At 40.1% G+C, this 26,944-nt stretch overlaps 2 protein-coding genes across 2 annotated transcripts; both read left to right on the top strand.

The window, feature by feature from the left end:
* Positions 1-366: 366 nt before the first annotated feature.
* slc7a10b (solute carrier family 7 member 10b) lies at positions 367-17,097 on the top strand. Its single transcript, XM_074677724.1, has 11 exons — positions 367-638; positions 5,463-5,667; positions 5,913-6,064; positions 10,615-10,740; positions 10,829-10,982; positions 11,226-11,349; positions 11,492-11,595; positions 11,679-11,775; positions 13,267-13,416; positions 13,504-13,681; positions 13,833-17,097. The coding sequence occupies exons 1-11, from the start codon at positions 485-487 to the stop codon at positions 13,961-13,963; spliced, it is 1,575 nt and encodes a 524-aa protein (XP_074533825.1). The 5' UTR covers positions 367-484; the 3' UTR covers positions 13,964-17,097.
* Positions 17,098-19,379: 2,282 nt separating this feature from the next.
* dus2 (dihydrouridine synthase 2) lies at positions 19,380-26,237 on the top strand. The gene is made up of 16 exons (XM_074676736.1): positions 19,380-19,457; positions 20,081-20,227; positions 20,308-20,353; positions 20,439-20,530; positions 20,625-20,668; positions 20,934-20,994; positions 21,077-21,124; positions 21,452-21,517; positions 21,623-21,693; positions 22,384-22,470; positions 22,559-22,727; positions 22,812-22,933; positions 23,678-23,818; positions 23,912-23,999; positions 24,352-24,425; positions 24,513-26,237. The coding sequence occupies exons 2-16, from the start codon at positions 20,108-20,110 to the stop codon at positions 24,775-24,777; spliced, it is 1,494 nt and encodes a 497-aa protein (XP_074532837.1). The 5' UTR covers positions 19,380-19,457; positions 20,081-20,107; the 3' UTR covers positions 24,778-26,237.
* Positions 26,238-26,944: the final 707 nt, after the last annotated feature.

Here is a 26,944-nt window from a genome sequence, read left to right as displayed (position 1 = left end):
TTGATTGCTGCTGTGACTTCAATTTTGTTGTACTTGACAATAAAGTTTTATTCTATTCTATTCTAATTTAAATATCCACAAGGGAATGTATTCAGTTTTGGATTGTATTGATTAAGTGAATTTAGTGTTTTTATTTTAATAGAATGGTTTACTTTAGAAATAATAATAATAATAATAATAATAATAATAATAATAATAATAATAATAATAATAATAATGAAAATAAAAATAAAATAAATTCCTTCATTAAAACACTTAATTGAAGGCAGTACAGCGGTCTGTTCTTCCTCGCGACCCTGAACGCACCACGGTGAGCCCAGGGTATTTAACATTCTACCCTGGACAGCGGCAGGTTGTTGCGCAAGCGCAGCCCATTCAGTCTGCATGAATACGGAGCGAGGAGAGGACAGGAGCTCTGGGAGTACTGGGACTGGGAGGACACAGCGGACTGGACGGACCGGACCGGACCCGGGACCAGGCGGACATGGAGGGACAGAACGGCAGCAGCAGCAGCAGCATCCGCTCCCGGCCGCAGGGCAGCGCGACGGACGGCAAGAAGAAGAAGACGAAGAAGATCCCGGACAGGGTGACGCTCAAGAAGGAGATCGGACTGCTGAGCGCGTGCACCATCATCATAGGTGAGGCAAGGGGACACGAGAGCTCATGCATGGATCACTTTTTACTGCAGAAGTTTCAGGAACAAGTTTTACCTCCTGAGAGTGTCCTGCATGGTGATTAAAAAGTCTCTCAAAGTGACAGGAAATGATCTGAAGCTCCTGGAGAATGCTAATGAAGCGTCTCATTAAGAGGATGATAGTTTGGTAGCTGGAGAAAATGCAGGACTCCATGTTTGTTTGCATGCTGGGTCACTTCAAACTGACTTGTAGTGCTTACGTGGCTGAAATAATTGAAGTCTAGAAGCCGGCTGGTGGTCAGGCAGAAGGAGATTGTGTGCTGGAGCAGAATGAGCAGCAGGGACCTTTAAACACACCTAAGCACGGTAAATAAGAGCACCGAGCATGCAGGAGGGATGGAGGGATGAATGGAGGTGGGGGGAGGCCTGCAGGAGAGCCAGGCTGCATGCAGAGGGCCCTGTGCACCTCCATCTGCTGCAGAAAGAAATCACTTGTTGGATCAAAATATAATGGAGTTATCAAAATATTATTTTACATTACTTTTAAGATTTATCAGACAGGTAGAGTCATTTTAAAGATGCCCATGCACAGATAAAAAATGCAACTAATCCCAACATCAATCCAGTGGTCGTCAACATTTTCATCCTTGTAGTTTCTGCTGTGTAAAGTCCCATTAAAATTTTTAAAAGTTCTTCACACATTTTTCATCCTCCAGTAACACAAAATTGAGTTAAAACGCTTGAGTGTGCTTGAGACTGCATGCCTTCCAATTCGTGACATCACAAATTGGTGAATCTCCATATAAGGGCATAATAAACAAAACGTATACCGAAAAGTTTTTCGTAGCTGGGATTTTTTTTGTCCCTTTCTAAACTTCCAGACTCTATAAAGACACAGTCGTGATTCATAATTTGTCATTTTTAGAAAGAGAAACGATTTTGTAGCAACAGTGGATGGGGGTTATGGAGCATCCTGTGTTTCAGACAAGGTTTCAAAAATATCAGCTAAGAGTTTTAAAGCTGCAAATCACATCACGCTGCTAGCTTAGAGGTGAAGCTGTTTCCTGGTTTTAAGACACCAGATTTTGTTGCCTTGACAACTCCATAAAGAAAACAGGGTGCAGTGGCATGTCTACGCTTGAAACTGGTTTATACTTGTGCGTTGGATTGACCGGACTGTTGCCTACACTGTGGGTCTATGTAGCTACTGCAGGACTGGAAACCGATGATCTAATGATCATAAAAACAACACTGCCCTTGTGTTTTCTGAAGTGTTGTAGAGCATCACTAACATTTGATGAAAGCATCTAATGGTGCATTCCTCTCGGTATAATTCCGACTCTGACACTTGGAGAAGCTTGGAATTAGAGATAGACCAATATGGATTTTTCCAGGCCGATACCGATTATTTGTAGTCAAGGAGGCTGATAACTGATATTTGAAGCCAATATTAATTTGCAGTCCAAGCGCAAATATTGGTGTCAAAATTTTGAACAATACAGACTCCAACACTGAATGTCATTCACATACCTTTAAGCATGAGTTTATTAAACAGCTCCCAGACTCAGCAGCATGTTTTATGAAGTTAAATGAAACTTAAAAAGATTAATAGCTAAAGTTTTCTACAGTGAATAAAGTTTTCCAAAATTTTAATGTCACTGCAATAACTGTAATAACTGCACTGCTGATTGGCTGTTTCCTAAGCCATGGCTCCATTTGTAACCAATCAGATGGTACTGTGGATGGGACAGTGCTGGGGACTGAGTAGTGACTGCAAACAGTGGAGCGGCTGCATTAGAGCCGCAACAGGGCAGTTTTAAATTTGTTTCTTGGAAGCCGTCGGATTTAAAACAGGGGGGGATGCCAATATGCTTCAAAATGCCAAATGTCAGCCCCGATAATCGGCCTGGCTGATAATCGGTCTATCCCTACTTTAAAATTCAAGATGGCTCCTCCCCATATTATTTAAAAAAAAGCACTACAAAAGCTGTACATTTAATTGTGTTTAAATACGCTGCAGCCTCCCCAAGAACTAGAGCTGATATCTAAGTTCTAAAAGTAGTAGTTCATGAACACATTCGTACATCTCAGGTTTTACTTTTTGCTCTTAACACATTTAAAGAAACTGAAACACAAACTGACAAAGTTTCAAAACTTCCCTGAAAGTTCTGTAATGAAACACAGCTCACCAGACCTTCATTGAAACAGATCCCTTCCACAAAAACAACACACACTGAGACTGCCTGCATCATCTAACACTGATGTGATTCAAAACTCCACCGTCCATTGTTCATGCATTGTGTAGGTTTTTGTCCAGTTTAGCATTTATGAATATTACCCATAATGTGTGGCAGAAAATTTCTTTAATCTCACATGTGAAAGTGCAAACAAGAAACACAAAAAACATAATCAGAGCACAGATTAAAAAAAAGAAATATATACTGGAACAAAAGCTCTTGGAGTTACTGAAGACTCTGCATCCTGCCTCATCAAGCCAGAAGACCTTCTCCCTGACACCTGTATGAGTCACATGAGGTCTCCTTTACTCTGCCACTGGACTGAGTGTGGCCAAAAACAGGGCCTTCAGGCTGCTAGCACTCAGATTGCAAAGAAAAACCAGAACACTTCCAAAACTAGTGACTGCTCTTTCTTATCAGTGTGTGAATCAGATGAAATAAGACTTTTCCATTCTAAAATCTGCAAAAATCGAGTCCAGCCACTGCTGGAGATTTTGTTTTCTATTGATGCTTGTGTCTAAGAAGTAAATGCTTCAGGAGAGGAGACGGTTAAAGATCCAGTTGGTGGTTTTTAAGCTGTAGTGTGCAGCAGGAGCACTGACTTTGCTTTTTGGTGCATGCTTTGGCTAACTGAGCCTCAGCTGAGCAGCATTTTAGTAAAAATCCTTGTGTAGAACAAGAGAAAGGTCCTGTGTGCAGAATGCTGAAGCACCTTTGCATTCAGAAGGAGCACAGAGGGAGCGAGCTGGCTGCTCCGCGCTCTGCAGCAACACAACAACACTCTGTGTTTCCTCCTGCGTGTCACTTTCAGGGAGATGCAGAAGGTGAGTCGGTCACTTCCCACCTCTGCAGTCGGAGTGGATAATTTATGTCGGGTTATGTAATGGCTGTCTGTGCCACTTGGCTGCTTTCTGCTGTGCTACTGACAGGGCTGTAGTTTGAATGTGTGCGATCTGCTGCTACTCTTCACTGCATACTGAGGCTGTGGGCTGGAGGGACTGTCCCGGCCTGAGTGATGGGCTCTACCTCCTTCTCTAACTCACTCTGTTATAGAGCTCTTTGTCTTTTAATGTCCTCTGTTTAAACTCAGAGAAGGGGACAGTATGGATGTTCAAGTATCTCAGGCGACCTCTGTCTTTTTCACAGTGAAGAAGAAGAAAAGTTGGTGAGTTTCAGTGTTACGCAGAGTTCAGCAGGAGTAGTTGCCCTGAGAGCAGACGTTTCTTCTCTTTGCAACTTTTTCCTTTATTCGCTGTTTGTTTCTGTTATATTTTTATGCACAATTTCAGAATATGAGAAACACAACAGAACGACTGATTTTTAAGCAAATTTTCTCATGAATTTTTTTTGAGAAAAGGCCCAAATACTGATAATTTTTTAAGTTTTATTCTCATGTTTTTGTAACTTCTTTTAGTTTTATTTGGTGAGACTCAATTCAAAATTTAATGAGAATTTTTTTTTAATTTCAAGTATAACTTTTTGAAATGGTTTGAGAATAAAATATCAGATTCATGAGAAAATGTCACAATATGAAACTGCTGAAGCTCTGAGTCTAATAAATGTAATAAATATGTGACTTTTCCTGTAGATTTTAAGATTTGAGAGAATGAGATTATGAGAAAATGCTCCAGTGTTCAGAATTACTTTAAGATTTTGTTCTCATGGCAGTGTGACTTTTAAATTATGAGAAGAAAGTCATGAAGACATGAGAATAAAGTTACAAATTTACGAGTTTTCAGTGTTTAACTTTTCAATAATTTTTGGAATAAATGTGTAACTTCCTGTCTAACATTTCTTAGAAAAGTTTTTGAAATGAAAAATAAAATGAAAACAAAAAAAAATTCTCAGAAATTATTAGAATACAGTTTTAAATTTATTGAAATAATGAGAAAACTTTCTGAGGTCTTTTCTCATAAATATGTGTTTTTCCCCCACCTCAATTTATAAATTTAAAGTCTTGGGTGTATGAGCAAATGTTACGTCATTAAGTATAACCTTTAACTTTTCAATGCCCAGTATAACTTTTTGCTAATTTATGAGAAAAGTCTCAACTTCATGAGAAAATCTTATCTATGTATTACGTTTCGGTACATTTTCATACATATGCAACTTTTTGTTGTAGATTTATGAAAAAAGCAGAAAAAATATATGAGATCTGTGTAAAAAATGAGTATGACCTCCCAGTTTTTGTTCTTATAAATCCATGACGTTTATGGAATAGAGGAATGAGACTAATGTCACATTGTTTAGCATCACTACATGATTTTGTTCTCATAACCTTTTACTTGTTAATATTGTGTGAATGAAGTCATTTATAAGATTTAATTCTCATGACTTTGAGACTATAACTGTTAGATTTTGAGTAAAACTTTTAAATTTCATTGTTTAACGTAACTTTTCAAAATGTTTAGTTTCATAATTTCATGAGTTTTTCTTTGAATATATGAGAAACAAAAGTTCTCATGACTACTCCCTTGAATTAATTTCACTGCAGCTCAAAATTGATCTGTTACTGTGTCAAGAACCCAACACTGGTTTGTTCATCATTCACCTGTCAGTATCACAACCAGCCTCCCTCCTCCTCTCCCCAGGGAACATCATCGGCTCTGGGATCTTCATCTCTCCAAAAGGGGTCCTAGAGCACTCGGGCTCCGTGGGTTTGGCGTTGGTGGTTTGGGTTCTGGGAGGCTGCATCGCTGCGCTGGGCTCACTCTGCTACGCTGAGCTGGGCGTCACCATCCCCAAATCTGGAGGAGATTACTCCTACGTCACAGAGATATTTGGAGGTCTGATGGGGTGAGGAAAGAAACGTGTTTTCTTTAACACCAGTGTAAGAAAAAATTAGGGTTGTTTTTAGGTTTAAAATATCTGAGGCTACTTGGAGGGACTGGATAAAGCTTAAAAAACACAATACCCCTCCTTTAAAAACAGCCAAGCAATTCAATTAACTCTCTTAACTGTCCTGGATGACTGAAACATCCCTTGTAAATGCGTTTCAGTAACTGAATCTGTCTCATGTCAAACATCCTTTTTTCCTCCAGGTTCCTCCTGTTATGGAGTGCTGTCCTCATCATGTACCCGACCACGCTCGCTGTCATCGCCCTCACCTTCTCCAGCTACGTCCTGCAGCCCGTCTTCCCAAACTGTGTCCCTCCTTACATGGCCACACGGATGCTGTCTGCCACCTGTCTCTGTGAGTCACTTTGACAACTATCAGTTCTACATGATGATGGTATTTTTCTTTTACATTCATGGTGGTAAAATTGTTCAGGACTGTGTCTGACATGCTTTCAGTTGGTTGTGCTCCATTGTATCTTACTTCCTGGTGGTATTCCTCTGTTCTGCTTGTTTCCTTAAAGGGGACATATCATGCTTGTTTCTCCTTTTCACTATGCCAGACTAGGATGCCTGTAAAGCATTTCTGTCCTCAGTACAAGTCATTTAGTTCTTTCATTGCCCCACAATAGCGTTCTCAATATCCTCATTTTAGGCCATTCTGAAGATCTCGTTGAAACGCTCCGTTTCGAGAATGACCTCCAGTAACCTTGCAACATCACAGCCCTTTGTGCTCTGATTGGTCAGTTCTATCAGAGGGGCGGAGGGGGTAGAGCCAGGGGGCGGTTTTTGCTGCATGGCAGTATTTACAAAATCACCATATTGGATGGGGCAGACCGAGCGAGTTTGCTGTTTGCCAAAACTTCACCGTCAGGCATTGATAGCACTAATAAAATGGCAGAGTGTAGGATACGTCCTTTTGTATTGGACCCTGAGTCAGACCCGGACGGTTCTGCAGCTCAGGAGGAAGAAAATCCACCTCGACACAGATCATCTCAGGACGCTTCAGTGTGGTGAGTCAAACCGGTACTGTAACATGTATAGTTTACACGAGGAAATATAGTCAGACTTCACCAATAAACTATTTCTATAACAGGGCTCCATCCTGCTCCTTCACTTTTCTCTGTCTGTTTTATCCATCATGCTGAAAGTGTCGTCTAAAGATCGCCTCTACCATCAGTTCATCACTATGTTATTACCGCAGAATTATTGTGGTCCAGGTTCACAGTGTATGTCAGAACAAGCATGCAAATATCACAGTCTCACAAGTATTACGACGTCTGCTAAAACTACAGTGTTTTAACTGCTAATTCACCATGTAAAGCCGAGCTGCTCAGCAGAGCAGAGTCCCTGCATCCAGCACTCAGTCAAGTTAGCCAGAGCTGGTAGGGAGCTGTATTTATACTCTCCTCTTGGTGGGTGTATCCCTCGGTGGTGGTTGTGTGACTGACTGACATCACAGAGGAGGAGCTGCTTTATCAGATTACTCCAATAAAAAGAAAGGATCCTCGTGTCGTCACGACGGTCGAAATCTCGCAGCCAACTGGCAATGACCTATTTTCAGAGGCATCAAATCTCGTTCTAGGATATCAGAAAAAAATACAATATCTCATTTTTTGAAAATTCAGGGGGTGAAAGGTCTTGTTTTCAAATTTATTATATTATATGTAAGTATTAAATCAGGGATCAGCATGATATGTCCCCTTTGAATTTATAATTCTGATTATACCCCGGCTCATTAATAAACTACTGGTCCATTTCTTTTGCACGAGCACCAGAAGGGAAGTGGTCACACGCAGCTTCTCTGTTATGTAACTCCAGGCTTGCAGGCTTTTAAAAACCTCTTTTATGGCGGTAGTAAATAATGCACAGCATCGCTTTAAGAGGAGGGGGGGAGCTGGAGACACGATGAGGGAGACGATGTCTGGAGTGGAGAAGCTTGGGGCTAATGTAGCTTATAAATGTCCAGTAGTGCCATGAAAGAATCCCAATTATTGAGTTATGCAGCTCATAGTTCATATTAGAGTTTGCTGAATCCTAATAAGAAAATATCGTGCATTTCCCTTGCGCCCAATCCTACCTGCACTGATTCTACATTTGTGTTGTCAGGTTTTAGAAATATCTAATCATGCATTGTTGGATATTTGCACACACCTCTCCAACCTCTGTAGAAAAGCTCAAATAAAGGAGATCAGATATTACAGAGCATTGCGTTGGGTTTTAGGGAAGCAGCAGAGAGCTTCTGCACTCCTCTAAAATTTAAGGCCTCCCATCAAATATTGATTGTATGAAAAGGGAATCCATGAAGAGTAGAGACTAAGCCAGAGAGCCATAAAGTACTTCAGTGTTTCACCGCCCTGAGGCCACATTGCATTGATCAGCATGGACCTGTCAAGCTGCCTAATTGCTTGGACTGTTGCCTGAAGTACCTGCAAGGCCGTCCATTAATCCACTCCACCTCTTTGTCACACCATGGAGTAAATAACGTCTGGCCTGAGACCCCGTCTGCGAGGTGAAACAGCGGGACTCCAGCGTGTGATTCCTCGTCTCTGACTCCGTCATTCACACTTGTTTTTTTGGAGGAGGATGGATGCTGAAACGTGAGCGCGGCCCGGCCTCCTTGGGGACATTGGTGTGTGTGTGTGCGTAGAGGGGCTCCTGGCCACGTTTTGTTTGCACTTTGCAGCGGAAGTGGTTTGTTTTGTGGCGCTGACAGCTCGTCTTTGTGCCGCAGAGTGAGGCCACCATGAGAGAGAGCTGGTGACAGTGATGGACGAGGTGAAACAATCATGCCCTCCCTCACTCGCCTCTTTCCCACATTCCTGCCTCCCATGGCAACTGGCTGCTGCCGCCCACCATCAACAGGAGCACCAGCACCGGGTCCATGATGCAGGAACTTTATACCGATACCTGAACCACATTTTAAAAACAGTTTGGAAGACCTAGAAGAAGTTGTGTTGAGTCGTTTCTGGGACATTTGCAGAAAGTTTGTCGAATCTAAGAAAATATCTTGACAGTTTCATTCTGTCACTGTGGTCATTTTCAGTTTAAACTCACAACTGATTTTGCAAACTTGGATGTGGCCCCTGAAGAGGTTTATCTGCTCAATGAAACAATGCTACACAGATTTATTGGGGCCCCTTTACTGAATAAACACTAGTACTCATGCTCTAAAGAAAAGGATGAGTGCTCAGTCAAGACAGCCTCACATTTCACCCCCACTGATGAGTTACATAACCCATCACAAAGCCAGTAATAACCACCACAGACCCAAAAGGGATCCCATCTTCAGCATTCCCTACCTTTGCTGATGTGAGGTTTTGACAGTCCTGACATCACTGGTCCCTAATGGCCCCAACACCCTGAGTGTGGAACCAGGTGAGGGCGGAGTTTCAGTGACAAGCCAGAATTCATCCATGTCTGGTTGGGCTGGACGCTCTACCTCCATCCAAATTTTCATGAAGTAAATGAAGATAGAAGAAAAGAATTAAGGGAGAAGTACAGAGATGTTAGAACAGAAACAGGGAATGCAGAGCTTAGTTGAAACACCTGAACTTGATCACTGCTGTGTTCAGGCTGGATGCTCTACCTCCACCTACTTTCAAATATAACAAGAAGTAAAAGATAAGGAAGAGAACTCAGGGGAGGAGTCTTCGGAGAGATGTGGAAAGACCGACAAACAGGCCAGAAGTCACCCCTGCTTGGGTAGGCTGTATGCCCTACCTGTCTCTACTCATTTTTTTTTTGAAGAAAGCAAAAGAGGAGAGATAAAACATGAGGAAAACAATCTGAGGAAAGATGTTGGAAGGAAGAAAGACAAGTTGAGGCCAAGGTGAAAATTCTTGCTGCTAGGTAAGGCTGGATGCTCTACCTGTATGCTTTAATGTTTTCCTTTAAAAGACATAGAAAATGAGGTTAAGGACAGTGCAGTACAGGGTGGGCCAGAAAGATTTACCCATTGTATATCTCTATTTTGTTTGCTCAGCTTTTGTCCTAGAAACTTAAAATTTTGGATAGTTTCTCTTAAAAGGCAGAGCTTTTGATGTACCCGAGTTCATTTGTTTACTCCTAATGATCATCGAGTATGGCATCGAAGGGTAACCGCAACCAGTAGCCTTGAAGGAGGCTGGACTGACAACAATGCAAATCATGAAAAAGGTGGATGTTTGTTGAAAGACTGTCTACAATGTCATAAAATTATACAAGGAGACTGGCAATACCACCAGCAAGCCAATCCCTGGAAGAAAACGTTCAGTCCGGACCAAAAGGGTTGTTGAAATGGTGAGGAAGAGAATCCAAAGGAATCCTTGCAGGAACATGAGGGCAACAGCAAAGGAAGTGAACATCTCAAGAACTTCACTGAGAAGAATCGTCAAACAGGATCTTGGACTGAAAGCTGTAAAAATGCATCACGGACAACTGATTTCAGCCGCTTCTAAGAAAAAATGGCTTGACAGGGGAAAATGATGCTGCAGGAGATGGCGCAAGCAGCACTTTCCTGGCTTCTGGGACAAGAACAAGTGGCCTCCGTCATGTCTGGACATCAATCCAATGGACTTTGCGATCTGGTCTGTCCTGGAGAGGGAGGTCTCAAGAGTATCTCACAGCAGTGTCACCGCTTTGAAGACAGCTCTGATGAAGCCATGGTCAAAACTTGATGCAGAGACAGTGCGGCGCTCAAGCCAGGCAGTGCCAGGTCGTCTCCAAGCTATGATAGAGGCAAAGGGCGGCCATATTGAGATGTAAATCTTGTTGGTGACGGAGGATAAAGTATAGAAATTGTGTTCAATGTTTATGTTTGTCTCTGCAAACATTTTTGGATAGTGCAGAAAAAATAATTGATTCCATCACCTGTGTAGGATTTTCTCATCTGACTGTATCCCTGATGGAGTGTGTCTTTCTCCTCAGTGCTACTGACGTGGGTGAACTGCTCTAGCGTTCGTTTGGCAACCAGGATCCAAGACGTCTTCACGGTGGGGAAACTGATGGCTCTGGGTCTCATTATTGTGGTGGGACTGGTCCAGATCTGCAATGGTAAGATTAAGAAGTCACAGAGCTGTAGATTTGTGTCGTGACCTGTAGTCCAACTGAAGACAAACTCAAACCTCCACTTTTACTCCAGGGAACTACGAGGCTCTGACCCCGCAGGTGGCTTTCTCCATGGACAGGACGCCGTCAGTCGGGCAGATCGCCTTGGCCTTCCTGCAGGCTTCCTTTGCCTTCAGTGGCTGGAACTTCCTCAACTACGTCACAGAGGAGGTGGTTGAACCTAGACGGTGAATACTTACGCTTCAGCATCTTTAACTTCTAAGACAAACTTCCTCACCTACTGCGCTACGTTTATTTTGCTCATTTTTCAGTTTTGCAACATTTGTTAACTTTTCTGTTTCGGACAATTTCATAAATGTTCGATTCTTCTTGATCAACATTCATGCATGTTGATTGATTTTTTCGTTCGACTATCATCTGTGCATGGTGTGTGTGTTTATGTGTGTGTATGTTTGTGTGGGCGTGGTCAGGAATCTCCCTCGCGCCATCTACATCTCCATACCATTGGTGACCTTTGTGTACACGCTCACCAACATCGCCTACTTCTCCTCCATGTCACCTGACGAGCTGCTGTCATCCAATGCCGTGGCTGTAGTGAGTAAAGTGGCTCCACGATGATCAGTTATTTCCCTCCTGAACAGTTGAAATATTGCGTCCACAGGAAACAAAAGCATCATGTTGATGTGTTGAAAGATCTGTAAACAACAGTCAGTAAATCTGTCATTCTCCTCTACAGACGTTTGGAGAGAAACTGCTCGGGATGTTCTCCGTCATCATGCCGATCTCTGTCGCCCTCTCCACATTCGGAGGGATCAACGGCTACCTGTTCACCTCCTCCAGGTGAAGCTGGCTGCTCTCACGCCTCTTTATGTTCACTCTCTGCTGAAATATTACCGCTGACTTCTTGTGATGTGTGTCTGCAGGTTGTGTTTCTCTGGAGCCAGAGAGGGTCATCTGCCCAGTCTGCTGGCTATGATCCATTATAAGAGCTGCACACCTATTCCCGCCCTGCTGGTCTGCGTAAGTACAACCACATTGCTTCCTCTGCTAGATTAAGCACATCTATATATTTAAAAACATGTTTTCATATTGTAGATTCTTCCATATGGGGCCTGTTGTCTCTCTTATGAAGTCTTTCTGCACCGCTAGGAGAATTTTTCACAATGAAATCAAAAGAAATGTAGCAACATTATTGCATAGAGTCAGATCCTACCGATTTCACCTTATGTCATCTAGTCACAATATCTCATGACACTTGATAGAAACAGGCCTCAACCTGAGAACAAAGATCTGAGTCTTTAAAGAATCTAAAGGCAAAATAAGGTCTGTTTGTATCTATCATTTAGATTTAAGTAAAAAAAAGGTTGTATGTATGTATGAAAAGTGTTGAAGGCCACTAAAAGTTTGGTTTTTCTCTATTCATAAAAAGTTGGAACTCTGAGAAAAAGTCAGAATTTTTAGATTAAAGTTGCAATTGTGAGACTAAAACAGAATCCGGAATACTTTGTTAATCCCTGAGGAGAAATTGCTTTTTTGTTACTGCTACTCCATCAAAAAGTTGAAATAGAAAGTACAAAATAAATAATTGCAAGATTTGAGAAATTACAAAAAAAATAAAATTATAAAAAAAAAATATAAAAATGTAAGAGGCTATAAAATTAAAGATGTAAGAAATTACATGTATAAGAAGTGGAAAAAATAAAAGCATAAGCGCTCTTGAAATTGAGTATAACTGTGGAATGTAAGTTATCAAATATCTAGAAAAAAATCCGAATTAAAAAAACTGAATTAGAATTGAAAAATTAGTCTCAGAACTCTGAGAAAAGGAACCCAAGGAAAAAGGTCAAAATCTGAAGAAAAAAAGCAAAAATGTTGTCTTTAATGACAAAATTCTATGAGAAAAAGTCAAAATTCTAAGATTGAAATAAGAGGTCTCTCCTCATCTTTAAGCTCTAAGAAAATTACAAAATTCTAAATTAAACTAAAGTTAAAAGTCAGATTTTTGGGGGATTAAGGTCAAATTTCTGTTTTTGATCTCTTAATCAGCAGTAAAAAGTGAAGAGTCTGTGTATTTAGCTGGATTTTTAAGAAAAGGGTTAGATGTCTGAGAAGATGTGAGGATCCTTAGATTTAAATTGAAGTAAAGAAAAAAAAATTTAGTAAAGAGTTTGAATTCCGACTAATCTAATAATTTCAAAGACAAAATGTTAAAATTGAAATAGTTGTGTAAGAATTAAAGTCAGATGTCTGTTTTCAGTCTCAAATTTATAAGAGAAAAAGTGAGTTTAGAATCATATCTCAAATTGCATTCACAATTCTTTGAAAGAACTCAGACCTCTGATTCTACATACAGAAAAAAATGTGATATCTTAGATTTTTTTTTAGGCTTTTTAGTTCTCATTACAGCAGCCTTTTTCTTCCATTGCTTTTTTAAATATATTTTGTTTATAAGTTTTTTGTCTGTTTTAGGTTTGTTAAAGGGACTTTATTTAAACCCTGTTGTGTTTCCAGTGTGCTGCCACCATTGTTATTCTCTGCATTGGAGAGACGCACAACCTGATCAACTACGTCTCCTTCATCAACTACCTGTCCTACGGCGTCACCATCGCAGGCCTGTTGTACTACCGATGGAAGAAACCCAACCTGTACCGACCCATCAAGGTTCCAGCTTTTTTTATTTTTCATTAGTTATTTAATTCAAGAATGAGCTGAACCTCCTGAAGCTTTGACCCCTTGTTTTCTCCTCAGGTGAACCTCTTGGTCCCTGTGTGCTACCTGATGTTCTGGGCAGTGCTGCTGGGTTTCAGTCTTTACTCAGAGCCCGTGGTTTGTGGTGTTGGTTTGGTCATCATGCTCACCGGCGTACCCGTCTACTTCCTGGGCGTCCATTGGAAAGAAAAACCAAAGTGCATCTATAACTTCATTGGTAAGATTATTGACAGTATGACCTGTACCACAGCCAGCCAGGAGGGGGAGCTTTAAACATTTTGGCTTCACTTTTTGTCAGTTGTCACATCATTCATCTGTTATTGTTCTTATCAAATGTTGGTAAAACTCTGACTTATGTTTCCCCACAGAGAGTGCAACGTACGTGGGTCAGAGGTTGTGTTATGTGGTCTTTCCTCAGTTTGACCCCATCGAGATCGCCAGTCCTTCAGAGTGGACTGACCGTTCTTCAGGCAGGAGCAGTTTCTCGCACAATTCTTAGAACTCTCTGAATATATGAAGATCTTTGTTTTTTGCTCTTTGTTTTTATTCCATCACTGTGTACGTCCAGACACTTCTTCCGGGTACAGGAGCCTCCTGTCTGACCTTTGACCCTCTGAGACTCTGGTTTCCCTTCGGTTGGGAGGAAACACCTTTTTTCTTTTCTACTAAGCACAACAAGCTAATGCCAACAGTGTCGCACTGTGAAAGAGACTTTTGTTCCTTTTTGGACCCCTTTGATGATTATTTCTTCTGAATGTTGTTGGTCTTTTATCGTGCCTTAAGGCCTTTCACACCAAGTTTTTAACTAATGATAGTCAGTATTCTTAAATCAGTAACAGACTGGAGACTGAAGGAGAGGTTGGATGTTTAGTCTTTAGAGGAAAATAGGTATTTATATGTACATTTCAGACTTGGTGTGAAATGGCCTTTACTGGAAAAAAAGTGTATATTCATATATTGTTCATTAACAGATTGACTTTATTAGATTTTAATATATTTTTGCGAGTGCCTTTCACTTTGTTTATTGCGTTTGATTATTTGAAGAAGCACTTTGGTCTTCCATTCACCATCTGTTTCACTGCCAATCAGAGTGAACTCTTTAAGTCTTACCTCCCCAAATCATAAAATGAGGGGACGTTGTTGATAAAAACAGATTTTGATGGTTTAAAAAAATCATTCAAAGTCTACTTTTGATTTAATTCATCGTCTAAGGAATAAAATATCAATAAAGAGTCAGAGAATCTGGGGAAATATCTGTACAAAACCAAAACCAAGACTGGATGGACGTGATCTTCAGGCTCTCAGCCAGCACTGCATTAAAGAACAGACGCAACTCTGTAGTGGGAGTCACCGCATGGGCTCAGAAACCCACAACTGCATCTGTAAATGCAGGTTCAAACTGTATAAATCCAGAAACAGCAGAGACTTCTCTGGATCTTAGGTGGATAGAGGGGAAGTAAAAAACTGCTCCTTAGACGGATTACTCAAAATCTAGCATTCTTTTTGGGAATCATGGACGCCGTGTCTGCTCTAAAGAGAAGAGGGGAAAAAAATCCTCCCTGGTTGATCTTACAAATTTTAGCTAAACAATTCCCGACAACATTTTGTTAATTTTACAACAGCATGGTTCTGTAGTAGAAGAGTCCAGATTTTGAACTAGCTTGTCTGCAGTTTAGGCTGTTTCAGATGTGTTGCTAGCATATATCTATCATGAAACAAAGATATTCTTCAGTTTCCTGCATTATTTATAGCTTCAAAAATGATTTTCAAACCATCAAATTCTGTTTTTATTCACACCTCACTCAGTGTCCTAACTCTTGTTGAAGAAAAGTTGTATTTTCAGCCACATGACGCAGGTTTTACAGTTCATTAGTCTGTTTTTAACAAATTAGATTTGTTTACTTTACATGCTGCTCTCACATCAGTCTACGTCACAGTGGTGAACTGCTATTGTAATCAGAAAAAGAAAATAAGGAATCAAATCCATGCAACAAAGTCTGATTTGAAATGCTTTTGTGGCAGCTTATTTATGCACATTAAGCTATTCTAATGTATGGTGAGTCTGGGGTAATATTTCAAAACATGGTTCCACCTTTCCTCTGTAGAAAAATGTCACTTTGCTAGAGTTGGCTTCATAAAGCCAATTTTGATAACTTCTGACCCTGTGTGGTCACTTATTTAATGAGTGTAAATGGCACATATAATACCTTCTAAGTGTTACCGCTGAGATCGGAGATATCTTCCTGCTCTGATTCTTTTTGTTGTGTGTTGTAGGTTCGATCGACTTACAGTTGTTGCGTTAAAGGGTAGTTCAGGTAAATTTAAACCAGGGCTCTAAATAACTAATGGTTGAATATATCATTTTTGTAGTTATCTTGCAGTAAAATGTGTTTTTATGACTGCAATATCAGTCTTGATAGATCAAAGTAGGTCCTAAAAGTTGTTTTTTGCCACCTATAGAAGTGTCTAACAACATTGCAGAAAAGGATCCCTACAATACTGACATTTTGTTCTGGGAGGTTTCTATTATTTTTAGCTGCTGTAACATCACTCTCCTCAAACCACTGAGCTCCAGTGAGAAAAGCACAAGTTTGACAAACATTTGGTCAACCTGTCCCTAGCTGCTATGAGAGTTTGTTTTCCACTTAACGTAAATTCACAAGCACATTACATACTCAAAAGCATGCAGCCCAAAGTGCCTTATGATAAAGAGATAGAACAGTTCAAAATTTAAAGTGAAATAAGATGTTTTTAGAAAATTGTTTGTAATCAATGCAAAAAAAGATAAATGAATTAAGAAAAAATATCAAAACCAGTGAAATTTAGATGAAATAAAATTGTACAAAAAGTTGAAGTGAAACCATAGACTGTATAAAACATGGACGTAGTCGCGCCGACGTCACCCATCTGTTTCTGAAACGGAAAATGAAGCACATGGGCTATAGCGGCCATATTGGTAGTGGCAATGGCTTCGCCTACAGCCATAGGGCGCCGGCCGTCACGGGACCCTCAGCTGTGCCTCTTATCGGGGGAGCTTGCAATCTTAATATCCTCTGAACGGCCGCGTTAGAAAGAAGTTCACCCCCAGTACATTGGGAGCCGGTAGTAAAATTAGCGACTCAGACAGGAGACATTTTTTGAACCAAGCTGTAAATAGGTTAATTTCTGCTTTGAAAATGTTTTTTTTTGGCTTGGTGTGTGTGTGACTTCCGCTACTTCCAGAGCCAGCCTCAAGCGGACATTTGAGAAACAGCAGATTTTAGCACTCAAGCATTTTCTCATATTCTCAGACTGGAGGTTGCCGCTTGAGTGAAACATTTGACTTTGAACTTCAGTCTAGATTTTGAGATGGGAAAAGTCTCAAGTCACATTTTCAGAACACAGAGAGGGCTTGTTGTTTAAACATCCAGAGGTAGAGAGTTCCGGAATGTTGTGACATCATACCAGAAATGATGTTTCTGAGGAACATTTTAGATAGAGAAGCATTCTAGAACCCCAGTGATTGAGCTGCACCCTCAGACCAAGTGCTAAAACCTGCAGTTCTAGAAGATTTCTCTTGAGGCTGGTTGTCCAAAAACAACAACAACAAAAAAAAAAACGAAAACCAAAACACACCAAAACAAAAATAATAAAACGACATCTGGACACATTTAAAGCAAAAATTAATATGTTTACAGCCTGGTAAAAGAAAATAAAAACTATTAGGTCTGAAAACCCTTTTATTCTATTGGCACACTGCACAGGAGGTGAATTTTTTAAAGAATGTCATTATCAAAGTTTTTTTTTTAATTTCTAAGTTTTGCCCATATAAGCACAGTCACTTGTCTGACAAGCAGACAATAAAGCTTGGTAGAGTTCACCATTACCAATAGGCATCAAAACTCTGTATTTAAAAACAAATGGGTGATGTCACAGAGACTATGTCCAAATATCCAATCTGTGTATTGTAGTCTTGGGGGAGCTGTTTGTAGTTAAAAATTTACTGTAATTAACAGCTGTCTCTCTGTAGGGATCCTTTTTTTAATGTCAGACACCTAAAATAATCTGAATTTGTCAGGGGCAAAAACAGGAACTTTTAGTCAACACACTTTGATCTATAAAGGCTTATAATGCTAACAGTACAGTTTAAATCTCTTGTGATTTAAAATAGATAATTTAGATTCCAAAATGTGTAACAGCAGTCTCAGGTTTAAGATTACCAGCATTACCTACAATAATACAAAAGACAAAGTATCATTATTAGAGCTGATGAAGCATGCAGTCTGTACAGTCACATGAACACCGCTGCATGTTAACGTAAATATGTACATGACCAATACCTGGAAGAAAAAGTGCTAATCCTACTATAACCATGTGAATGTGCAACATTTCATATCAACCCCACAGTGTATTAAAATGGTGGGGTGGAACTTGTGTCAAAATCTGTTATATGTGTGTTCTCTGATGTTGGCACCACAGTGTCAACGGGCAGAGAAATAAATCCCTGGCAGCACCTTACTGATAGTGAATAACAATCTATTGCTAAGGGGGATTGACCAATCAGTATTGCTAATAAGTATTAACAGTGGAGTGAATGGGCACACAGCTCCTTCCTATTTATTTCAGAGCTTATAACTGTTATATATGACTTTCTTTCTGTGTTAGATCAGGTAAATATGACAATGTTCCCTGTTTTTAATATTTTGGTTCCATTTTTCAAAATGTCATGTAAATGAAGAGGAATCAGCTGTATTCATTGGTTGTAACAAAGCCTCTGTAGAAGCTTGTTGGTTTACAGTCACAGAGGTTTGATTTAAAACTATGCAGATACAACAACAAATGTTTTGTCTCAGAATTCACAGCAGCAAAGCATTAAAATTATCTATTTTTCCACATACAACCAGTTTTCTAGGATGTTGGCCATCTTTAACTGCAAAAACCTTAATTTGTGTGACGGAATCTTTTAATTGCCTTACTAATTCTGTCTCGTTTTTCCGTCTTCATACACGGGGGTATAAAAGACAAAATTCAGGAGGAAAACACAGAACAGGATCTGCAGCAGCTGGTGTTTTCACCTGTCTTGACTTCTCTTCACATACACTGTAAATTATTTGTAAAGCTTTCAGTGTTTACAATGGGATCTTTACATGAAGTGTTAACTCGGGTGTATTTTAGAGCACTTTTTGTAAATATGAGTAAATAACTATAGTAGCACAATAAATCATGAATGAACTGGAAAAAGAGTGATGTCTTATTGCTGTGTATGTAGCCAACATACCAAGATTTTTTCTGAGATATTTCACTTTTTACACAATTTTTGTCCCATTCAAATGAATGCAGAGTCTTCAACGTTTTCACATTTCAGGACATTTTTTAGAAAAGCCTCTACCTTAGGGTATTTTTGGTTTCATAGAATCCAAATGTTGCCATGGGTGACCAGTCAGCACTTCAGGCAGACCATTTTAGCACCTGGACTCTTCTACTACAGAGCCATACTGTTGTCCTATGTGCAGAATGAAGTTTGACATTGGCTTGCTGGAATTGAGAATTAAGCCATACCTCTGTCCATGTTAACCAGGTCCAGAGAAGGACCTAATAAGGACCTGACCTAATATGACAAACTTGTTGATAATTACCCCATTGGTTGAGATATCTTCCCCTATCTGTTTTATTTTACTATTGCACAACTTTTTCAATGTTTTGTTGTTGTTCTACAAACTTTTTTTTTTTTTTTTTTTTTTTTACAAAAGGGAATCAAGACGAAAAGATTCTTCAAATTGATTAACATAAATTTAAAAAATATAAGTTGTCATTTTTTTTTAATTTAAAATTTTTAAAGGGATATAAAGATTAAGTGATAGCACAAAAAAACTATTCCGTTATTTATTTATTGATTTATTTTAGGAAAGAAGTTTCGACGATCTGTGACGCAATGTTGACGTAGACGTTCAAACAGGACGTTTAAACAGCACGCTTCAGTTCTAGCCCACATGACCGCACGTTCCTGGATGCCGGTAAGTTTATCAAATTCAGCACTATCTACAATCACTTTTTAGCACATACTCAAAGCTAATGTATCAGGAACACAAGATGACATCGTTTTGAAACATATGCCAGCTATTGTTATCTCAAAATACTGTGTTTAGTGGAGCAGCTAGCATATTAGCATTGGTCTGCTTCACAGAACTCCATTTCAATAAGTGGCATTTTAAAAGTTGTTGGCTTTCTGATGTGGAGAGAAATCTTTTAAGATACAATTCAATAGCCTAGCTAATCATAGTTCTTCTGCGGATAGTTCGGCTTAATTTTTATTTGTTTAATGCGTTTAAATTACTTTAAAATCTACTATTTTTGTCTTCCACCACTTGAGATAGATATGAAAACCTGTAGGAGTAACCAGATATCTAAGGAGAGTTTTATTTCATACTGTTTGTTAAATATTGGATGTAATTAATGAAACATTTACTCGGCTGAAGAATAAATTGTTTGAAGTGAGGGCTTAATATTTTTAAAGCCTCTATTTGATCAGATAAGTGTGCACTGTGGCTTGAAGTCAAACCGCATCAAATTGACTGATTTCTGACAGTAGTTCGGCGTGATTGTCTCGTGACTGAAACTGTACTGTTATGTCCTTCAGGTTAAACAGGAGCACTAAGCCGTCATCATGTCAGCAAACCGGCTGAGCTTCACCAACATCACCGCCCTGGCTCCGATGGTCCGGGTGGGGACTCTGCCCATGAGGCTGCTGGCTCTGGACTATGGAGCTGACGTGGTCTACTGTGAGGTGAAGATGAAGGCTTTTTAAGGGCTGTGCATTATAACTAAAAGGTCTTAGAAGTGTTAACTCTGTGTTGTCTGTTTTAGGAGTTGATTGACATAAAGATGGCTCAGTGTCACAGGGTGGAGAACAGTAAGAGTCTCACATTTCCTTTTCATACACACCCCAGGTTGGCACAAAAAGCTCCACTCACTTCAATGTTTTTTTTTTCTGTCAGAGGTGCTGCAGACTGTGGATTTTGTCGCCCCTGATGATCGAGTGATGTTCAGGACCTGCGAGAGGGAGAAGGACAGAGTTGTCTTCCAGATGGTGCGACCAACAAACCTATGGACATGGAAATACTTTCCTCAAATGTTTGCTGTACCATGGTTTTTGAGTTTGAACTTTTCTTTTTGGCTTTCAGGGAACTGCTGACCCGGACAGAGCTCTAACCGTGGCCAGACTTGTGTAAGTTCACAGCACACTGCTATAGACGATAAAATGACCCCCCAAGCATTTACAGTTTTTTGCAACACATCTAAAAATTAAGCTTTGGAGGTTATTCTGTTAATCTTAGGTTGTAGAAGCTAATACTTCCAATCAGAGTTTCATAAAAGGATGAAAAATGTGCCTAATTAATTTCCATTAAAAATGGTGAAGTGTTAATTTAGTGTCCCATGATTCATTGGTGTCCTGTGCCGTTGAAAAGTTTTTTAATCTGCTCATCTCTCAGGGAGAAGGATGTGGCGGCGATTGACGTGAACATGGGCTGTCCAAAAGAATACTCCACTAAGGTGAGCTTCTCATTGACCAACCTGCTGCTTCTCCGACCTTTGACCTCTGTTTGACCTCTGGTTGATCTCTTGTCTCTTTTAGGGCGGGATGGGTGCTGCTCTGCTGTCAAATCCTGACAAGATTGAGGCGGTGAGGGCATCAGCTGGATGATTTTTTAACGTTGTCAGAAAAAAGGATTCATTATCCTCACATTTTTTGATAAATGCAGCAGAAACAAAAACACGTCATTCAGCCAGGAGCAAGGTCAAGTTTTCAAGATGTATCTTGGGTCAAGATGATAGCAAGCACTCTAATTTTAGGTCTTATTGGTATTTAATTTGGCACAGAATTTGAGAGTTGAGGGCTGTACCAAAAAAACCCCAGAAAAGTTTGACTCCACATCACTGTTGTGTCAGATATGAATTCTGTTGATGATGTCTGGACGAACTTTTAACACCTCTTTCCTTTCCTCTTTAGATCCTGAAGACGCTTGTCTCAGGAGTTTTCATACCAGTCACATGTAAAATCAGAATCCTGCCAACGGTAAGATGAGCAAATCATCACTTTCACTTAAAGAGTAGTCACACATTTTGTGTTGTTCAGAGGTTATATCAGAGATCATTTATGTTGCTCTTGTTTTCGTTTCAGGTAGAGGAGACAATCAGTCTGGTCCAGAGAATCGAGAAGACCGGCGTTGCTGCGATCGCTGTTCACGGCAGGTAAGCTGATTCTTCGTCGAGGTTATGCTACCTTTTAACTCTGTAAATGCATATTCACACTTTCATATGTATTCTTTTTGTATATCCTCCTCTCTGTTAAACAAAAAATCTAATTAATTCCTTCCTTGAATTGACATTTAATGCTTGTATATATATTTTTTTGTCAGCCTATTTATTGCCACCAGTCACTGACCTGTTATGATTATTCCACTTTTATCCATGGTTTTTTATTTTTTCTACTTGTTATCTATTTTTTTACTTGTTTCTACATATTTCACTTATTATCTGCTTCCACTTGTTCTTTAGCTGTTAATATCTGACTTTTACCCATGTTTTGTTCTTATCGTCAAAACTCGGTTTTTAACTTGTTTCTGATTATCTTCACTGCGTATTGTGACGAGCACGGCACTTTAACATCCTCGTGTAATAACTTCTGGCCATGCTTGCCGCCGACCTCTTGCTTATGTGACTGTTGTATGTTGTCTAGTATTTTGTTATTTAAAATACTGCGTCCTTGGCCAGTAGTACTGCTGTCTAAGACAAATTTCCTGCAAAGGACAATAAAGTTAATCTAATCTAATCTAATAACTTTTTTTAAATCAAATTTGCTGCTTCTTCTGCATCTTTATATATTTAATGTAACACCCTGTCTGGTCTGACCCAAAACTCTCCTGGTTTATTGTTGTTCAGATTTAAAGATGAGCGTCCCAGACATCCTGTCCACTGTGATTACATCCAGGCTGTGGCTCAGGCTGTTTCCATCCCCGTCATCGCAAAGTAAGACTCCACACCTCCAGAAAATGCTAAGCTAATTGGATGATTTTGAAACAAACTTAAAACAAAAGTGACTTTGTCTCTCTCGCAGCGGAGGATCTTTGGATCAGGTGAAAACAAACGCAGACATCGAGGAGTTCAGGAAGGCGACAGGGGCCTCATCGGTCATGTTGGCGCGTGCTGCCATGTGGAACGCCTCCATCTTTGCCAAAGAGGGGCCTCATCCTTTGGAGAGAGTCATGGAGGAGTACCTGAAATATGTAAGTGTCTGTATCAGCACGTTTATGTTTCTTGATCGAGATTGTTGCTGTAAAAAGTAAACATGACATCTTGTTTCTCCTCAGGCTATCCGGTACGACAACAATGCGTTCAACTCAAAGTACTGTCTGTGTCAGATGCTGAGGGACAAGGTGGAGTCTCCTCTGGGGAAGCAGGTGCAGGCAGCTCAGACCAACGCTGAAATCAGGTACTCGTCTTTTATGTTGCTGTATTCACACACTTGCGCAAAACTCCTGAAAAAGCAGCAAATTTGACCTGCAAACGCTGAACTCCACCTGAAATAACTAACCAAGACTGGCTGTTAGGGACTGATTTCAGGTTTCAGTGATGTAAGAACTAAAGGTGCTTTTTAACCAGAAGTAACAGGAACTTTTCTCTAAGGGACTACATGGTTCTTGTGGTGTATGCTTGTCTGCATTTCCACTCAGTCCAGTGAGGATATTACAAATCAGAGCTAGGATACTGCACTACACCATTAGACCAGTAGAGGGCAGTGAGAGACAGTTAAAGGCCACACAACAAAGATTTTCAGGTGATAGAGCGACCCTGCTTTCACCAGTTTACAGGGTCACTCCTCAAACTGCAACACCAGGAGCTGACAGAAACACATTTGCCATTTTTTAGGAGTCACTCTCCCAAGTCAGTCACAGCTGGGTGTCATCTTATCATGGATGAAGGGTGACATAACAACACTGTGGGTACTCCACCAATCAGAAACCTTCAATATTGCAGGCCCTGCTGCCAAAGGTTTGTGGGTGTTTAGAAAGTATCAAAGCAGGGGACTTTTTAGGAAGGAGGTTATCTACCCAGGAACTAAATTTAAACCCTGATTCTTGCTGTTAAAACGGGTAGAGTTCCTCCAAAGGTCCCTGGTTTCTGGAGAAAGTTCCTGCAGTGGAAAAGTGTCTTAAGTGTTTTGTTTGTGTTGCAGCGAGGCGTATGGGCTGCAGGAGTTCTACCAGCAGATCCAGGAGCAGCTGCAGACCAGGAGAGACGCTCTGCAGAGCAGCAGCCAGCCAGACCGGCCTGTGATGGACGGAGACATCACCACCATGGCAGTGAAGTTCGAGAGGTCAGTTATCAGTCTCCACAGCTCTATTTGGTAAAGAATAGTATGATTTTCAACAGTTAAAGGAGCTTGACTTGCGTGTTTTTTTGGTTTTAGGAGGGAGTATCCGCCTCAGATCACACCAAAGATGTTCCTGCTGGAGTGGAGCCGTCAGGAGAAGCTGGAGCAGCCTTTTTATGAGATCGTAAGAGACGACAGGTTTACTGAACTTTCTCCTGAGAGCTTCTGGAAACACGATCGAGTCCTAAGTCTCATTGACCGTCCTTTAGAGGGAGTAGGAGTGTAGAAACTGACATTTTTTGTTCCGTTGCTTCCTCACATTCTCATTTCTTTATGTTATTGAGATATTTCTCTAAAACCTTCAATACAGATCAGGATAAATTTGATCTGTTGTCTGACGTACATTCTATCTCCTCAGATGTTTCCCGTCTTTTATTTGTAGCATAGAAATTGCTCTGCCATCTAGTGTCTAATTGGAGTACTGCAAAAAAAGTGTTTGTTACTCACTGAAGTGAGTTTACTTTGTCATGTTTCAGGTGCAGAGGTCTCAAGATCGGGCGTTTCAGGCAACGGTCACCGTAGCAGACATGAAGTACAGATCCTCACTGTGGTCAGTACGCACGCACACACACATTAAAGAAACAGCCTGAGGTGTTGTAAATGTCTCTAAAAGCTCTCTATGTGGTTTCATTCACAGGGAAAAGTCAAAGAAATTTGCAGAACAAGCTGCCGCCATTGTCTGCCTGCGAGTTCTGGGGATACCCGAGGGTCGTATCGGCGAGGAAGACTCCGGCCTGGTCTGCAAGAGGAAGAGGGAGAGGAAGCTGAACGGTGCTGCAGAAGAAGAGGGGAGCAAGAAACGACACGTAGCGGATCAAAAAGAGGAAACGGAGGACTCAGAGACGGCTGCAGTGGCAAACGGAGATGATCGTAAACCGGACGCTCCCACAGAACAAAGTTAGTTTGTAAAGAAAGCGTCGGGACGGTGGAAACTTTCCTTTGAGTCCAAACGAAGGGATGAGAAACTCTGTGGACAAACATTTATGCGGAGGAGGAGGGAATTTTGGTCCCTGGAAAGCTTTTTTTTTCCTCTGGACATGTCCGCTCGTCTCTGCCTTTTTCTTCTTTATTTTTTACTTTCATTTTATGCCTTCGTCAGATCTGATTTTACACACAAACTCTGAGCTTCTGTGTGGATTTCTCGTCTTCCACCTGGACTTAAATGTAAAATCCTCCAGATTTTACATTAGCATGTTTTTAACCCGTGAACAGATTCCCATCTGAGGGGACCGGTATGCATTTAGTTCAACCTCTGTGCCTTACTAAGAAACTTTAATTCAGCTTTCGGGGGGTCTTAAACTCATCGCTGGCCTCATTTTTGCACCCTTACGCCTTTCACATACGCACGCCTGAAACTTTCAGGACATTTTCAGGAGTTCTATGAATACTACAACAGACTTTGGTTTTCTCTCATAATAAATTATGTCCATACCAGAGGTGTGCTCAAAAAGTTTTCCATCTACATCTTAACGCAGAAAAGGATGTCACAGAAACAGCTGATAACGTCTGCATGAGCATGCCAAGCCAGCAGGTGGCGATAACATGTATTCAGAACTTTGCATGTGTGTCAAGCAACTTCTTGAGCAAGCAGGAACTGTAAAAGTGTTCTTTAAACTGTACAAAGTTGCGATTAAAAACTTTTGAGAGTGATTTGTTTACTTACCCTGCTGCTGAAATAGAAATATAAAGACCAGAGAGGCTTCCTTTTAATAGTGTAATTAAGCCAAACGGGTCAAAGCAGATGCACACAAAGTTTGTTGCCTGCCATCTTGAATTGACAAAACATGTAAACAACTTTCCGAAACCTTCTTGTTCTGTTGCCCACAGGAAAACGACAAAGTAGCTAGGACAGGCATTTTTTTTTACATCCTCACTTTTAGTGACCTAAAAACTCTATTTCTTTGAAGACTTTAGGCTGAAACAGAAAGAAAAAAGTTTTTTTTGAAAATACCAACCTACATTCTGAAAGGCCTATGATGACAGGTTTTATATTTGTATAATTTATTTATGTTAATCATATAATGTAATTGTAATATAAATGTAACCCAGAAACAGGTGTATTAACATTGTTTCAAGCTTCTTGGCAAATGACTCGCTTTCATCTCCAGAGCACTGTTTTCTCTCTTTTTTGTTTTGACTTACACTTTTTTTATTCTTTTGAAAGGGCAGCTGGAGAGAAATGGGAAGTATGGGGTAAAAATGTACTTGCAGAGTAGTTTTGAATGATTCAGGAAATTAAATTTCAGCTGACCCTGAAAATTTTGATAAGCTATCAGGACTCTGATGTTCTGATCTTGTTGTTGTTTTAAAAAACAGCTTTAATGAGCTGAATGTTGGAAAAATTAGTCCAACTGCCCTGAGAAGACACTAAAATTTATGCTCACCTTGTGCTTCTTTGTTTGGGTGTTTTATTTTTCTAATTTAATGCTTTTTATTTCTATTTAATTTCTATAGTTTAATGAACAGGGTAAAATTAGTCTAAAATTGTATTCAGCAACAAGAAAATGAAAGAGTCGCTTATAAGGGTCTAAAAGAGTAGTCAAGCCTGAAAAGAAAAACACCTGTCAGTTTGTCATGATAACAATAAGGTCAAAATATCGGCTTCAATATTTGACCAAACGTTTTATTTTATTTTATTTTTTTATTATTATTATTATTATTTTTTTTGCCTCATCTCGTGTATTCAAGCTGTGTACCTTTTCTACCTCTGTCTCGTTTACACGCAGCCTGATTAAAAGTCCTGATTTGAACCGGAGATACGTTGACACCCAGCCACTGACGTCACCAACCGAGCCTGATAATGGTGCGTTCATGAGAGCTGGGGCTCTTGCGGTCACACGCAAAAGCCACTGTGGACTTAAACGCAACAAAGTATTTAAGGTTAAATTACTTAATATAAATCTTTGTTCGCTAGAAAATCGTCAAGATTGGTTTATAGTTTTTGAATTTGTCTTCATTTTAAAGTTCTGGTTTATCGTATCAAATTTAACAGTGAAACCCATCAATTTGATAACTAAGATGATTAAATATTAAATTTATTATCATTGACGAGCATCCAAACAAAACAAA

The sequence above is a fragment of the Halichoeres trimaculatus genome, unplaced genomic scaffold, assembly GCF_033239565.1.
Source record: "Halichoeres trimaculatus isolate MK-OKI-2021-1 unplaced genomic scaffold, fHalTri1.1 fHalTri1_scaffold_10, whole genome shotgun sequence".
Taxonomy (NCBI): Eukaryota; Metazoa; Chordata; class Actinopteri; order Labriformes; family Labridae; genus Halichoeres; species Halichoeres trimaculatus.
Note: the sequence above shows the minus strand (reverse complement) of the source record. Positions and strands in the feature narration are given on the sequence as shown.